The sequence below is a fragment of the Grus americana genome, chromosome 1, assembly GCF_028858705.1.
Source record: "Grus americana isolate bGruAme1 chromosome 1, bGruAme1.mat, whole genome shotgun sequence".
NCBI classification, from domain to species: domain Eukaryota; kingdom Metazoa; phylum Chordata; class Aves; order Gruiformes; family Gruidae; genus Grus; species Grus americana.
In genome coordinates, this window is record NC_072852.1 from 76,837,757 (window position 1) to 76,852,834 (window position 15,078).

General features: G+C 43.0%; 1 protein-coding gene across 20 annotated transcripts in view; it reads left to right on the forward strand.

Annotated features, from left to right (window-relative positions):
• The window catches only part of PPFIBP1 (PPFIA binding protein 1), a 119,667-nt gene that overhangs the window by 52,639 nt on the left and 51,950 nt on the right, over positions 1-15,078 (forward strand). For 14 of the 20 annotated variants that reach the window (XM_054812843.1, XM_054812847.1, XM_054812851.1 and 11 more), the window contains exons 3-4: positions 11,424-11,585; positions 13,632-13,837. In XM_054812843.1, coding sequence (XP_054668818.1) covers positions 11,522-11,585; positions 13,632-13,837 — 270 coding nt within the window. In that variant the 5' untranslated portion in view covers positions 11,424-11,521. Of the gene's footprint in view, positions 1-7,449; positions 7,785-10,092; positions 10,143-11,423; positions 11,586-13,631; positions 13,838-15,078 lie in introns of those variants that run through there. The other 6 variants (XM_054812850.1, XM_054812844.1, XM_054812845.1 and 3 more) reach the window with 6 other exon arrangements.

A 15,078-nucleotide genomic window follows, 5' to 3' on the forward strand; every position in this document is an offset into this window, starting at 1 on the left:
ACATTAAAAGTGTATCTGATCCCTCGAGGTTTTTGAAGTTTTATCTTGAGATTATGAATTCAGAGGAACATTTGTATGGAAATACTAAGGGTCATTAATTCATCCAAAACATTATGAGTGTTGTCAGTCAGCATGCATTGAACTATTCTGTACTAGTTTTAATTTCACATCATGGCAGGCAAGCCGAGCGGTCCTTCACCCATCTGTCTGTGCTGTCAATGTCTGTGACACAGTAAGAAGTTAACATGGTCTCTGACGGGGAAACCAAAGCATGACGCTGCTACGGTGTGAGACTTGGTCAGTACTGTTAGCCCATGTCCAGCAAAGATCCCTGGACGTGGCCAAATAAAACCGCAGTGTGTTAAGCTCCCAAAACTTCTGATTTGCATCAGTTCCTCTACTGGAGTAGGGCCATGGTGGTCCTTGGGAGGCAATGGCATGCTGGATTACAGATTGCTAATAAATATCTTGAACTTTGGGAGAGTTCAGATCTTGGATCTGAGCATTTTTACAGTTGGGCACCCACTCCTGTTAAAACATGCCCAGCTGTGCTGGAGGAGGGGGGTTGTTGTTTTTCCTTTTGGCAGACAAGAGTTCTGGCATTGAAGTTTTTAATTGCAGGAATTATCCCAGCAGTTCCCAGAGCTCAAGGGGGAGTGTGTGTGCAGGAGTTGCTAATTAGATGTGTATAAATCATGGGCTAGGCAGAGCTTTAAATCCTCGATGTGTTGTTCCATCCTTGCTATCTTCTTTCTGTTACAGTGGGGCTTTGGAAAGTTAGAAAAATATGAAGTACAAGAACCACTTTTTCCCAATACAGCTATGAAACAGCAGTGAGGTTACTTTTGGTCTTTTTATGTTATAAAACCAACTTTTAATTAAAATACTATTAAATGTATTGTTTTTGAAGCTTTAGTTTAATTGTATCTGTAGTTTGAGGGAAGGGAAACAGTTAAGTAGCCTAAGCTGTCTTTTTTTCCTCTATTGCAGACTTAAAAAAAGAAAAGTCAGGTGATCCTGCTCCCCCATCCACATCCCTTCTATGCCTTACTATATTACATGTCAAATAAGGGGCTTCCTGTGTTCCAGCTTTCAGGATATTCTCAGATCACATCAAACTTCCTTCAGCAATCATGTGGCTCAATAACATTTTTTGTCTTTCTCAATGAAAACTAAGATCCTAGTGGAGTTACTTCTCTAAGATCTCAATTTTTGGGAGAAATCGGATATTGCAAGATTTATGGTGTAAAACTGACTTTCCAGCAGAATCTGTAAACCTGACTGGCATAGCTGAGTTGTAAACTGGCTTAAACATGTTGCAGATACTTAATAACGGAGAGGGGCAATTCAGCTCTTGCACAGGACAGTATTTCTACATTATTGCTGTTGTTGTATGATTTAGCCACACCTAAGTTTGCTTCAGACTCGTTGACTTGGATCGTGGCACCACTGGCGTGGGCAACGTGGGGTGGTACGTGTGCTACCCCATCCGCTGCTTATCCTGTTGCCCAAGAAAGTTTTGTAGCCCCTTACTTTGGTTAAACAGCTCTGGCTGCCTGAACCAGGTGGTTTATAGGTGTGTTCATTCTGTACTACTGCAACTGGATTGTAAACTTTATTGTGCTGCTCTTAAAAGTTATCTTATTCTCCATTTTAGTGCATTATAGCCCTGTCTACTGAAGGCAGCCTACTGTTAGTAAGGTCAGTAATTTACATTACAAAAATACAGTTTATTGCTGTATCTAATGAAACAGGCATTTTGCATTGTTCTACGTAATAATAAAAAACCCTGTTTCACATTTGGCAGATCATCTGTAGCAAGTAAAAGCAGTCTCAGTAACCTTATTATCCTGCAGAAATCTAGGTAGGTTTGTAGCAGCTGCAATTCTGTCCCCAGCTGGGCATCAAACGTGCACTGATGCAAGTATGTCTTAAGTTTCTGAATGCTAAGATTTTTCTTCATTTCATGAGCTGTATCTTCCTCTGTTTTAAAGCCAGCACTCTCTGCTCATCTTGCTGATGGGGCCATGGGTGATGGGTGGGATATTTCCCTTTCCTACATATGCATAAAGGCTTGGCCACAGGATGGAGAGTTCCTAGGTTTTTCTCTCTTACTAGAAAAGCAGTAGAAAGGTTACCTTCTCCTCTGCCACCTCTTTTCTTCCCAGCTTCCCTCCTTTTCCTGCTGCAGAAGAAGGGTAAGACAGTAGGGTCAGGACCAGGTTTGTTTCATGCTCTGTTCCTGCAGAGATCACAGCTCTGGCTTGATGCTGGCCTGTTGCCTGCCTCCACCTTGCTGGTGAAAACCCTCCTACCCTTCAGTATCACCCATGTCCCATGACCATATTATCTGTGTAGCCCTCCAGCCCACCGCAGCATTGTTCCCATTCCCCTAGCACTGATACCTTTCTCTTGTGAGCTCCTCTAAGCCCCAGGCACAGCTCAGCCCCTACTCCACTGAATTTTGTAGCTTTGGGTGATGCTGGAGGCCAAAGGACACCAGGGCATGAAAACATCTTTCCGCAAGGGATGGTGACGAGGTGTCAGTCTGACAAGAGGAGGAGAGGTTGAGATGGGATGCAGAAGGCGACACCTCTTTCCTGAAGAACTGGGCTTTCCTGAAGAAGGAGCGGGCAGCAAGAGAGCTAGTTTCTGTGTCCTAGCTGCAAAGTAGCCTTTGTGCTGAGAAGCAAGGCTGACCCAAGGATAGGGAGGACACATGGCTCCCCAGCTGAGCAACGGCGAGCGTTAGGCAGCAGAGAGGACAGCATATATGGCTCCTTGAAGTTGCACTGTAATAATAGGGTGGGGGTTTTTTTTTGGGGGGGGGGAGGAAGGGGAGAGGATTTGTTCACTTGCTACTCATCAGTGCAGCATTCAAAAGAGAAGAGAAGGACCCTTTCGTCTAGCTGAGAGTGCATGGTTTTTATCCTTCGTCTCTTGGCACTAAAACTTTAGTGTTTAAACAAAACAAGACAAAATCAAATGCACTCTGCCCCCTGGTTGTGGCGGGGGGGAAGCTTTGCTTACTCCAGTGTAACCGAAATCCGTGGTTATCATACTTGGGGCTGTGTTGTCCTAGGGACTGGAGGCTGTGTCCTGGAAAGGGACATCAGGGACAGAAGCTGGTCAAGAGGAAGTGTGAGACGGGCAGTGCTGGGTGAGCCCCTTCTGCGGAGGCAGCGTTTTGGGGCTGCCCTGGGAAAAAGCCACGGCTGTAGTTGCCTCTTCTTCACCCCTGGCTTGAATGAGCAGCTCTGGAGCTTGGACAGCGAATGCAAGCCATCCCCTGGAAGAAAGGGAGGATGTTCCCAAGGTAAGGGAGAAGAGCATCCCGACAGCGCTGCACTCCCTGGGCAAGAGGTGTCTCCTTGTTCTGCAGCGGAGTGGGACATCGTTCTGTAGGACCCTCGTCTGTGGCTGCTCTGGCTGGCAACGGGATAGCGTGCATGGCAGTTGTCAAAACACAAAGATGACTACCTTCACTTTTGCTTTGTCATTGATGTGAACAAACGTGCAAGTTTCGGGATGTGTTTTGCACGTGAACTACTTGAGCCTTTTCAAAGCTCAGAACTAATTCAGAATTTGAAGTCTGTGTTTTGAAAGGCACAGTGCCTACATCTGATACTCCAAGAATCTCAAAGGTAGACGGTCCGTTTTTAATAGTGATTAAGGTCATGTGCTGCCTAAAGCAGGTTTTCTAGATGTAGACTCTCTGATTCGCAATTATGCTACCTAAATACAAGCTGTTGGCTAAGCTCCAGCATGAGCTATTGATAAACAGCTTTAGTTTAGGAGAAAAGAAAATGCAAAAGTCCACATTTTTGAGGTGAGCAAGACAAAGCCAGAGTGAAAATTGGCCTACAATTTCTTATTTTTCACTTCCCCCCACCTCCATTTTTCTCTTTAAAATTCAGTCCCGTCCTATTGCATGAGAAAAAAAAAAATTCCTCAACCATGTTGAATTTTGCCCTGCTTGATTTTTAAATTGCTAAGAAGAAAGAGGTGGCGCATCATGCTGTATCAGGGGATTGTTGATGTATCAGTGGTGCAACGGTTGTACTGCCAACCTCAAGTTCTCAGATATAAGGAGTCTGTAAAAAACTGAAGGATCCTTACACACAAGGCATGTACTTCAGATAATCACACTCTTCTTTTACATATTCCTCCTGGAAAAATAAATCTTAAGAAAACAAAATCAGAGGCAGACAGATAGTAAGGATGTAATGCTGGGACTTTATACAGAAATTTTCCCCGTGTTACAGTTAATGCTGCAGTATTACTAAGTATTGTTTTTTCTATTGTTCTTCACAAGTAGTTGGTAGTTAAACATATGAAAATAGTGTTCAAGCTAAATATGTTTTATTTATTTTCTGGGCTTTTGATGGTAGGTGCCCTCTACTTTTGCTTTACGTAGTGACAACACTGAAACTGTGGATCTAGAAACTCCTAGACCTGAAGGTCCAAAATCCAAAGGCGAACCCTTTCAAATTTGGAAGTTTGTGAATTTGGTCTTTGGATCCAGCCCATTAAAAGAAAGCGGCACAAGCTATGAAATCAGATCTAAACATGGGTCTGTGCTTGGGATTTGATGGTTTTTAAGGTATTTTGAAGAACTACCTTTTGGACTCTTACCCAACAGTACCTCTTTTGTTTTGTAGCCTGTGTGGCCACAGCGTGTCAGTAACATGTTGCTGGGGAATGTGAGGCATTTCCTTGCTTGCGTTAGCAGTCCCGGAGCAAGGAATGAATATTTTAATTGTTTTTCTAATCAGTGGACCTAAGCAAAACATGTGAGAAAATAACATTAATTTCTCAAACTCTCTAAGGTGAGTAGTTGAAAGCGTTTACTAAATAGTTAACCAGTATAACGTGAACAGTCTAAAATGAAGTATATCTGTGGGGGTTTTGTGTAAATCTCCATTTGACCTTGGATTGCTTGTGCATTAAGAGTCAAAGTGAGTCTGAAGAGTGTTTGCGAACAGATGTTTGTATTACACAGCTGCCTTGCAGGTAAGGTGTTGCTGCTCTGGCTACCTCCATGTCATCCAGTGTCATCCAGCCATCACAGAGCTCACTTGTGCATCACAAAACAATATAACCTGTCACCTGCTGTGTTTTTTAACTTCCTTTTAATTACAATAAAAAAGAGCTGCTGGAGAATAGGGTGGCAAAGATAAGCAACCAGAATGATTCCAATACTGCAGATCAGACTAAGTGGTCTGTTTTGTAATTGGCTATGAATCTAAGCCATAAACCTTGACTTGGACACTTTGGGTGTTTGCTGTGTATACCTCTCTGTCAAAGTATCTAAAGGATGCTTATTTTGCTGAGGCTTAACTTTTACATCACGATTAACGTGCTTAACAAGTTTTAATACAAGGTGCAGAACACAACTAAGCTGGTTGCTAATAAAAGTTGTGCGATTTGAGGTAAGTTTTTCTCTGCTGTAAACAATCACAGCTTGGAAGGACTTTTGTGCTTTATGCTCTTAAAATACTTTTAAGTCTTTTCTATGGCTTGATACCTTTTATCTCAAAGACATTTCTTGCGTACTGTGGGATAGGCTTTCAGCCTCAGTGTGCTTCCATTCATTTTTATCAATTAAAGAAAATAAATAATGTTTGTTGTATAACAAAGAAATAATGAAATTCAGGGAACAAAGAAAGGATCTAGACTTAGGGAACAAAGGGACATTTGTTGCTTTTTTCTGTAGTCCTGCGTAATACGAGAACAGTACTGCTTTGATGTCATTGACTAGAGTTCAGCAGATTCAAGAAGAAATTTTTCTATATATATAAAAATAAATAGATATTATCAGTTTAAGTAAGCCTTTGCCAACATTTGGGTTGTTTTTTATTCATAACAACATTTATCCTTTTTGCACGGTTGAGCGTTGGGCTCTTGGAGGGTGCTGAGCCTGCAGGCTGGCAGGGCCCTGAGCCTGGCCCCGCTGGTGCTAAGCACCAGAGCAATATATTCAAGAAGCATCCATTTTCTTTTTTTAGTTTCTTCTTTTAGGCCTGGAAAATCTGAAATGGAGTCTTTTTTTATGTTAAAAGAAATGTTAATGACTCCTAGTGTAAATTAGCTGAATATATTCATTATTAAGTCTTAAAATACTGCTGACTGGTGGCACTATAGTTGAGTATGTTCAAAACATCCCATGAGAAATTGTACCACAGATTTAGACTGAATTAATTTCAAGCCCATTTTATTTGTGATTGAAATGTATTTTGCAAATAAGTCTCTGTGTGTTTGTGTTTCTCTTCTGGCCAGCCAGAAAAAGCACAAATAGATGTGATAATGTGTCTGAAATGGCATTTATCTTCATGAAATAGAGCTTTACCTTATAAAATTAATTGCTAAGGATGTGTTGTTTCAGTGTTGTGAGGTGAGAGAGACGAATCCAGAAGATGCTTCAGACTTCTCGCAGTCATCTCAGACACGTAGGACCAAGAATGCAGGGGCATTAATTTTTGACAACAGGGTGAAATTTGGGGTCTTGCTTTTACTGTGGAACAGGTTCTCTCCCTCCACCTTCCCCATAAGAGATGACTGCAATTTGTAGGCTTTTTCATTGTCTTTTTGTGGTAGACTGCTCTGGGGTCACAGCCTGCTCTTGGGGGTCTTTTTTTTTTTTTTTTTTTTTTTTTTACTCTTTACAGGTCTCAGAAACAAGCTCTAATCAAGATTTTTCATTCCTGTATATCAACATTTCCTGATTTAAGGAGTGTTATGGAGGAATGGGAGAGCTGGGAAACTCAAGTCATCCATCTTATTGCATCACATCATAAAAATAATCTGTAGCTGATGCTTTCTTTCCAAACACTGAGCGTTTGCAGAGCACGTGCATGAAGAGGAAGGCGAGTGGGATGGAAGGCCAGCCCTTGCCCTTCCCTGGAGAGGTTGCACGCGGGGCACGATAAGTCCTTTTGGCCTTTGGACCTGCTAGCAGGCAGCTGCTTCTCAGCTTTGCAAACCTCTGGGTTTTAAAGCGTGGTGTGTTTTGCAGGTGGAGGTCCAGAATGAGACCACCTCAAAACAAAAGTAAAAAAAAAAAAGACTTGAAGATGTTGCCCCTAGATGTCTGCTTGCGTGTTGTTTGATCTGAGGAAGAGAGAGCCTCTGGGTGGGGAAACTATAATTTCTTACATATGTAAAATGTTTAAGCACTTGTTTTTTTTTTAAGCCTGCCATCTTAATTAAATATATGATTTTGAAATCCATATTCAGGCAGCTTTCTTGTTTGCATCCAGCAGACTGCAGTTCCTATTCACAAAGCCCCTTGTTTTTTTCTAGCTTTCCTTGGATTTATTTGCAGGGCAGTGTTTTGTTTTCTCTGTAAGCCGTTTGGAATACATCTTCACTAGCACTGTAGCCGGAGGGTTTGTATGTCATTCAAAAATAAAAATAAAAAATCTCCACCTACTGAAAAGTGAACAGCATAGCCCTAGCAACCGGCTGGTGTGTTCAAACCAGAGGAAGGGACATTAAGCAAGTAAGACCAAATAACATCTCCGTAACGGCCAGGGATGCGGTAGAAATGCCAGCTTATGATAAGATTAATTGTAACTGATAGTGGAGATAGCTGCATTTGTATTTTATTTTAATTTTTTTAATGGTGGATTGTAAATACAGCCTTGATGAAGTGGTGCTTGTTCTTGCCGGCATGAGCGGGGTATTCAGCTGGGAGCCCTGGAAAGGGGATCTGCTTCTGTAAAAACAGCCCCCCCCCCACCCCATCTTGGACTGATTGTCTATGTATTGAAGCTATAAGGAAGGTAAGTCATCATTTTCTTGCAAAGCAAGGGAAAACTTATTTTAAATGGTCTGTCAGACAGGATACTGTCAGTACTTTCCTCCCAGGTGTGTTCTCAATGGCATTATGCCAGGGGTGGTTTTCGTTCGTCTGCCTCTCCATCTCTTGTGTGCACCTTGGTTTCTCGTTCGTCTGCCGTGTCATTGATCCATGTATGTTAAAATGGTGATTTTTTTTTTCTTTTCTGAATGAAAGGATTTTAAACTGCTTGACATCATCTGAAATATTAGCTATTCCTTATTTTCCTAAAGAGCTCCCTTGCGCTGCTTCAAGATGCATTTTCATTCGTGTTACCTGACTGCATGGTTTTCCTTAGTCGTTGCCAACAAAAAAACCACAACTGAAGCCTTAAGTTTTCTCCTAGGTTTTATTTCTATGAGACTGAAGCCATAAAAAGCAAAACAAAGGAAGGAACATACTTATTGGGAAAGGTATGCTGTGTTAGTGGTCAGCCCAGGCTCCTCAAAGTTTGTGAAGTCAGAGGCAGTCTCGGTGCCCTTCAGCGGGCGCAGGGATTGTCCTCTGGTGTTTTCAGTATTGTCCTTCTACCTGTAATCCACAAAGGCTGCTGATTCATGACTTCTGTCTAATAACTGTGTTTCTTTGACTCCCTGTGCACTTCCCCTTTCCACCCCCTTCCTCCTGTGGTTTGTTGTCTTTTCTTGTTTCATGCAGTTTGATTCTTTGGTCTGCTGGTGTACCAGGTCTTTGATTTCTTCCCTGTCAATCCGTTCTCCACGTGCTGGTGATGGCATGCAAAGAATAAAAGCGATTCTATACCGTTACTGGGGAAGGATGCCTCCAGTAGTATTTTTCTGTCACAGTGGTTTTACTTCCTGACTGCTAGATGTGATGTGCTGTGCTGGGAAGGTGGCCAGAGCAGGATGTGCTGTTCCAGGCTAGTTTTCAATGACCGCTTTTAGGACCAAATAACCGGGGAACTGGGATTTTGTTGCATCATCTCCAGCTGTCTGGTTTGGGGCTTTTTTGTTCTTTTTATTTCACCTCTCCAAGTTTCTCAGCTGTAGGTTTGGTCGGGCTGCTAACAGATGCTCCATGAGTGGTGGAAGGTTTTTTGGAGATCAATGTGTTTGCACGGTCTTGCTTAACTAAATTTTATCTTAAAATTTCTCACTGCTGCTCTCAGCAGCACAGCTCTCTTCGCAGTAGCAGTAGAGGAAACTGTGCAGACTGATTTCTCTCTTTCCTTGGAGGTAGGACCTGGTAACAGTGGGGTAAATGCTGGAGGTCTCCTGGATGCTGTTGATACCACTGTCTGCCACTGTTGCTCCCTTCAGTAGAGCTGTCTTAGGGTTTTTTGATAACCATGGACAAATCCCTTCTTTAGGAAGAGCAAGGAGTGCTTTTTTTGTAACATGAGGAGTGATTGTGCCAGGGAGAAGTGCAGGGATGGTTATTTTTCTGTGCCTATGAGCCATGGCTTTATTGTACAAATGTAAATTTTCCGTGCTCCTAATTAATGTCTCTCTTAGACAGAAGGTGAGGATCAAGGGGTGCCCTGTGAACAAAAGTGATTAGGGAGCGTTCTGTTCCTTAGCACATTTTTTGCCTGCAGCTTGGCTTTGCCTAGGCGGCCTCCTCAGTACTGTATGTAATGCTTGATCATGAGCTGTGCTGAGCTCAACGATGGCCAAGGTGGGAAGGCACCTCTGGAGGTCACCAGCCCAACTCCTGCCCAAAGCCAGGTTGCCCAGGGCGGGCTGCACCAGGCAGTCAGTCTGTGAGTAGTTCCAAGGATGGAGACCTCAAAAGGACAACTCTTTCAGTGCTTGTCACCCTCACAGTAAAAAAGATTTTGATTTCCTTTTATGCTGAAGTGGAATTTCCTTTGTTTTAATGCATGCCCATTGCATCTCATCATGTCACTGGGCACTACTGAGAAGAGTCTTGCTCCATCTTCTTTACTCACCCCATCAGGTGTTTATGCACACTGGGAAGATCGTAGCACTCCCGATTCCCAAATATTAACTGGCTCTTGCAGGTTTGTGGACGCTTTGCATCGTTGGTCCTTTTCCACTGAGAGCTGTGAGGAATCAGCATTTTGCCTGGGGCAGCAGCAGCCCTGGGGTTTCTCTGCATGCTCTTTGCCTTCAGAGGGAAATCCAGCGCAGATGCCCGTGTTTACTAGACTTCAACAGGACCTGATTATCCAAGCCAGGATATCCCAAAGGGGAAAGGACAAGACTGTCTTCAGAATTGTCCAAGTGAATGTGTTTGCAAAAGCTGAGTTTTCTGCTTGTTTTTATCAGGTGTAGAGGCACCGAACCAAATATCTTGAAGGATCTGCATATTATGGCAGGTACAGTAGTGTTTGAAGTTTACTGTTTATATTGGGTTTAAATTCAGGGACTTCCTTCTTGAAGGCTGGAAGTCTTCAGTTACAATGCTACTGCATTTCTTAAGATTCACAACACCTTAACTTACAGGTATTTTGACTGTTTAAAGTTCTCTTGGCTTTTCTGACTCTGGCAACTAAATAATAAAGCAAGGCATTTGCCAGAAGTGCAGTAGTCTTTGTGCTGTCCTTCAAAAGTTACGTTTGAGTTTGGACCTACTTTATATAATAAAAGTTTTGATGTGGAAAATGAAATGTTTGTTGGCGTTTTAAGGATAGCATTTCAGCAAAGCTATCTGGCAGTCTCCAATAAGAGCTACTTCCCAGCTGGGTCAAACCAATAAGGTGACTCGTAGGAGGGAAAAATTCAGTTTATAACATGAGTTTTGTTTTGTTTTTTAGTAGACTCTTTTCCAGGACTTATGCCAGAGAAACTGTGAACAACTTTCTTAATTGCTTATGTTGGGGCAAATGTCAGCAGTGGTGCAGCCTAATACAAAAACCAAACGGCAGGGTATGCAAAAGGTTAAAGCGAGTTTTCCTTCCTGGTGTTTGTTTAACTTTGTTCCCTAACTGTATTTATAGCAGAAGTAGTCTCGCGTGTCCTAGATTAAAGCCAGGGCAATCTGGGCTGTTTCAGTGGCTTCTGTGTGCATTGCGCTGGGGTGGAAGGATTGGGTACGCCTCTGACCTCTGCAGCTCCACTTCAGCAAAGTACCTCAGCATGTGCTTAACTTGTAGCCCGTTGGAATTTTGGGTCTGCTAGTTCACCTGCCCGGGCAGCACACCGGGAAGGTTCGCTCTTCCAGCCTCTGCTGGAAATACTCCTCTGGGGACCACTTCTGGGTATAAAAGTTTGAGGGTAAGATCAGATTGCATCATTACGGCATGAATCTGTGCTAATCTCAGAGCAGCGTTGTCAGGGGCATAGTCTGCATACATGCTATGTCCAGTGAGTCCTGGGCATTTGAAGTACCTTGCCTGTAGGCAAACGATTGCATGCCCAAGACTTCTGGATTGTCAGACATCCAAAAATCTTGGGCAAATGGTCAGACTCCTCTTTTTCTATATGAGCAAATTCTTGGTGAGAAAAAATACAGCAGATAGACACATGGTTTATTGCCGAGTTGCAGCTTCCTTTTAGCGATAGAAGGCCTGTGTCTTCTATGCGATCTTCCTGATGGTCCAGCAACGGTGGTGTCTAAATTCAGAGAACAGGCAGTGAAATGAAATTCTCTTTTGCAGATTGAATTGCAGACTCGAGGCTCTGGATCCAACTCACACTATTGGTGCTTTATTGCTCCTTATGGTGTAGCTGGTGATCGTTCCTGAGAAGAGAAAAGATGATGAGTGATGCAAGTGACATGCTCGCTGCGGCTCTGGAGCAGATGGATGGCATTATAGCAGGTAAACTCTTGGGGCAGCTTGTTCGTTTGGCTGTTTCGTTCCTCATTTCTCATACCCAGAGAGCAGAGTTTCAGGCTGAGAAGGGAATGTGCCGGTAATTGTGTTTGGTGTCTTCCGTTATAGCTTAGTGATTACAAATAAATGGAGTGGAGGGATTGCACAGACTCTCTCTCACACAGACACAGCTAAATAGATTGTAGTTTTTCTCCTAGCCTCTATCAAAATGCTGCTCAAAGTGGCTGAGTGGGGGAGTTCAGCTCATGGACACAGCACCATGAAAGTCAAGGACAAGGCACGTTTCAAACCAGACTGAGTGTGTTTAAAGAGCTGCTGCCAGGCAGGAAGAGTAAGTTTGCCTAATACTGGCTACTCTGAACTTCTCTGAACTCTACAGAGTTAAAATGGGAATTTAATTTTCTTTTTTTTTTCAAAATTGGAATGCTCTGGGTCCAAACATTTGGTTTGGACCTGCCTTGAAATTTGAGTTTTTTATAAGTACCTGTAAATTCTAAGTGAACCAAGGAGAGGCATCACAAAGTATACAATCTCTGCTTTTAAGTTGAGTCTAGTGAGTTAGAAAATAATATAAGTACACAACATAGAGGACCAAAGCAGCAAGAAGTTAATAGTTTAATCCTATTCCAGCAGAGCTATGCAAACAGCTACCTAAACTGAAAAAATATTCTGCAAGGGTAGCAACAAAGTTATAAAGTCTTTAATAGTTCCACTTAAAATAATTCCCCTTAGGGAAAAAAATCATCATACAGTGTGTGCTTTGTTTGAACAATGACTTTTCTCTGCAGTTTTCCTGAAGGCATTAAGAACACATAGCAGCAACACATGTAAAGTGGATTCAGTTGGATCATAATGATTTCTAAAAATACATATAAGCTGTGACTTTAGTAATTTCCATAAGTAGATACTGGTATTTGGATCCGATCATGTATCTGTATTTCCAAGAGCCTGAGTTGGTTATGGCAGGATGAAGTTTAATATAAAAATAAAATACGATGTTGGGATGTTTAAGTCACCACAGACTTCATTTACCCATGTGTCTGAACAGACCTATAAAGTAATATGACAAAGAGATATCAACTCCTATGCTATTGTGGGGATTTTTCTCTCTTTATTTTTTTCAAAGGGAATTAGCAGAATACTTGCATTTTTGTGGCTTGCCAGATGAGAGGAATGAAAGTTTGTGGAAGTACATATATGGCATTTCACTGTGGTTTCCAAAACTTGACAGTACAAACGAGGCTCTGTCATGAACACGTCTCATTGTGCTGAGGCATTACAGTATTAAGGTCACAAATCAGTGTGCTGAAATTATAGTTGGAATTAGCTAGGTTGACTTAAATCAACCTTAGTCCTGAATTCATAGTTGCCTTCCTTACTTAATATATAGCAACTTTTAATGTAGGTCAAATATGCGTACTGTGAGTTTATGCAAATAAGAGATTTTTCTCTTTATTAACATGCAAATAGTGCTACCATGTCAAACTGTTGGGCTTAAAATTTATTCTCATGTAGAAGTGATTTGGTCTTTTTATTTATCTTCATATTTTTCTTTATTCTTTTAAAAACTTTCCAGTGCCTTGGAGCAGCATAACATATTCCTACATGAAAAATGCAGAGCACGGTTTCCTCTGGACACCACCAGTGTCTGACTTGGGCCATGCCATCCCTACAGGGTGACTCAAAGCATTAGCAGAGCCTGTTCTCCCCACAGGACTTTCCGCCTCCAAAATATCTCGGGGAGCAGGATCCCAGCCCGCGCCTTGAACCCGTGGGCACAGTGGTGGCGTACATGTCCTTTGTCAGATCAGCCCACCTCCTTCCTGCTGGAGCTGCCGTCTGCGTAGCATGCCAGCAAGGGCTTACCCTTCTCCAAATTGCTGCGTGGTGTGGGCAGAATCCATCACCAGCGCTGAGTTTGGTTCAGATAAACGCCTGCCGGGAGCAAACACCGCCTAGCATCTCTTAGCCTCGCTGTGTGTCTGACCTGCTTGCCTCCTGCCTGAGCCTGTGCGATTTTGCTCCTTCCAGGTTCGAAGGCGCTGGAGTACTCCAATGGCATCTTCGACTGCCAGTCCCCCACTTCCCCCTTCATGGGGGGCCTGCGGGCGCTGCACCTGGTGGAGGACTTGCGGGGCCTGCTGGAGATGATGGAAGCGGATGAGAGAGAGGGGCTGCGCTGCCAGGTCCCGGACTCGACGGCAGAGGCTCTGATTGAATGGCTCCAAAGTCAAATGGTAAGGTCTCACCTTGTTTCACCCATAATGTGCTCGGTTTGTGTGTTAGCTAGACTGGCTCAGGCAGCGGGGCGGTGTTTTGTGCAGGGCTTTTCATGGTTTTAAAGCAGGTTTCAAAGAACCAAAGCGAAGAGATTTTGGGTTGGGATTGCTGCTCAGAAAAAAGCTGTAGCTCAAATACCTTGTCCAGTGGGTCGGCCTGTGCTTTTTTTTTTTTTTTTTTTATGTACCACCATGCCTCATTTTGGGGAGCAAAAAATTTTCAGTAATTGGAGTTTCATCTCAGAGATTTAGGTAAGACATTTTTATAGGAATCAAACACTTAAATGGGCAGAGGGAAAGCTGTTTTCAATATGAACTTTTCACTAAAAAGCATTTTTGGCAGCATATTTTCTACAGGCACCAGTGTTGTTACTGAGCTTCCTTACCTGGTTTATAACAGAAGTGAGTGGTACAAGCTCAGCATCCCTTTAACCTGGAAATCAAACCAAATTTTTATTTTCTGTGTTTGTGAATCTAGCAGTTTTTTGCCACCCTTGCTTTAAAAATACACCAAATTGTACCTGATAAGACTGTTGTTTCCCTAACCCTCGATTTAAAAAAAAAAAAAAAAAAAAAATTTGCTCAAGTGGAGGCTACCTGAAGACTACACTGGGAAATAAAATATTGTGCTTATCAGAAGGTGAGTTACATAGCATCATTTTCAAAGGACCCACTGGTTTTGCCTCCAGGTGCCCTGTGACTGGTGACTTCCTAGCAGGGCCAAATAGGGGTCCTTGTGCTCATGGTCTGTGGCAGGGTTTGCATGGTGGTGGTGTGGGTGTGCACAGGTTTCAGGGAAGCATCAGGAGTGGAAGTCAAGATTTACTTCTAGAGGCCGTGCTTCAGGATTTAAGTCAGCCTGTAGCTGTAACGATGACAGCACCAGCAGGTGTGTGTTTCTGCAGATTTTTCCAAATTTGTATTACAGCAGCGTCTGGGTCCTCCTGTCTGACATGCCTGGCGTTGGTCAAGGTAATGCTTTGCTGCTGAAATGGGGATGCCAGGTCTGATGAAGGCTGGGTCTGATGCAGGACAGGCCACTGTGGTGGCTCTGTGTCACACCCGACGCATTGCTGCTGTCAGGATGGGAAGCCGCTGTTGCCTTCCTGGGAGAGGCATCACACCCTCCTTTGGAAAGAATTCAGTCACCCTGGGTCCACAGCTGATCTTGCAGAAAAGCATTTTTATCTCAATACACA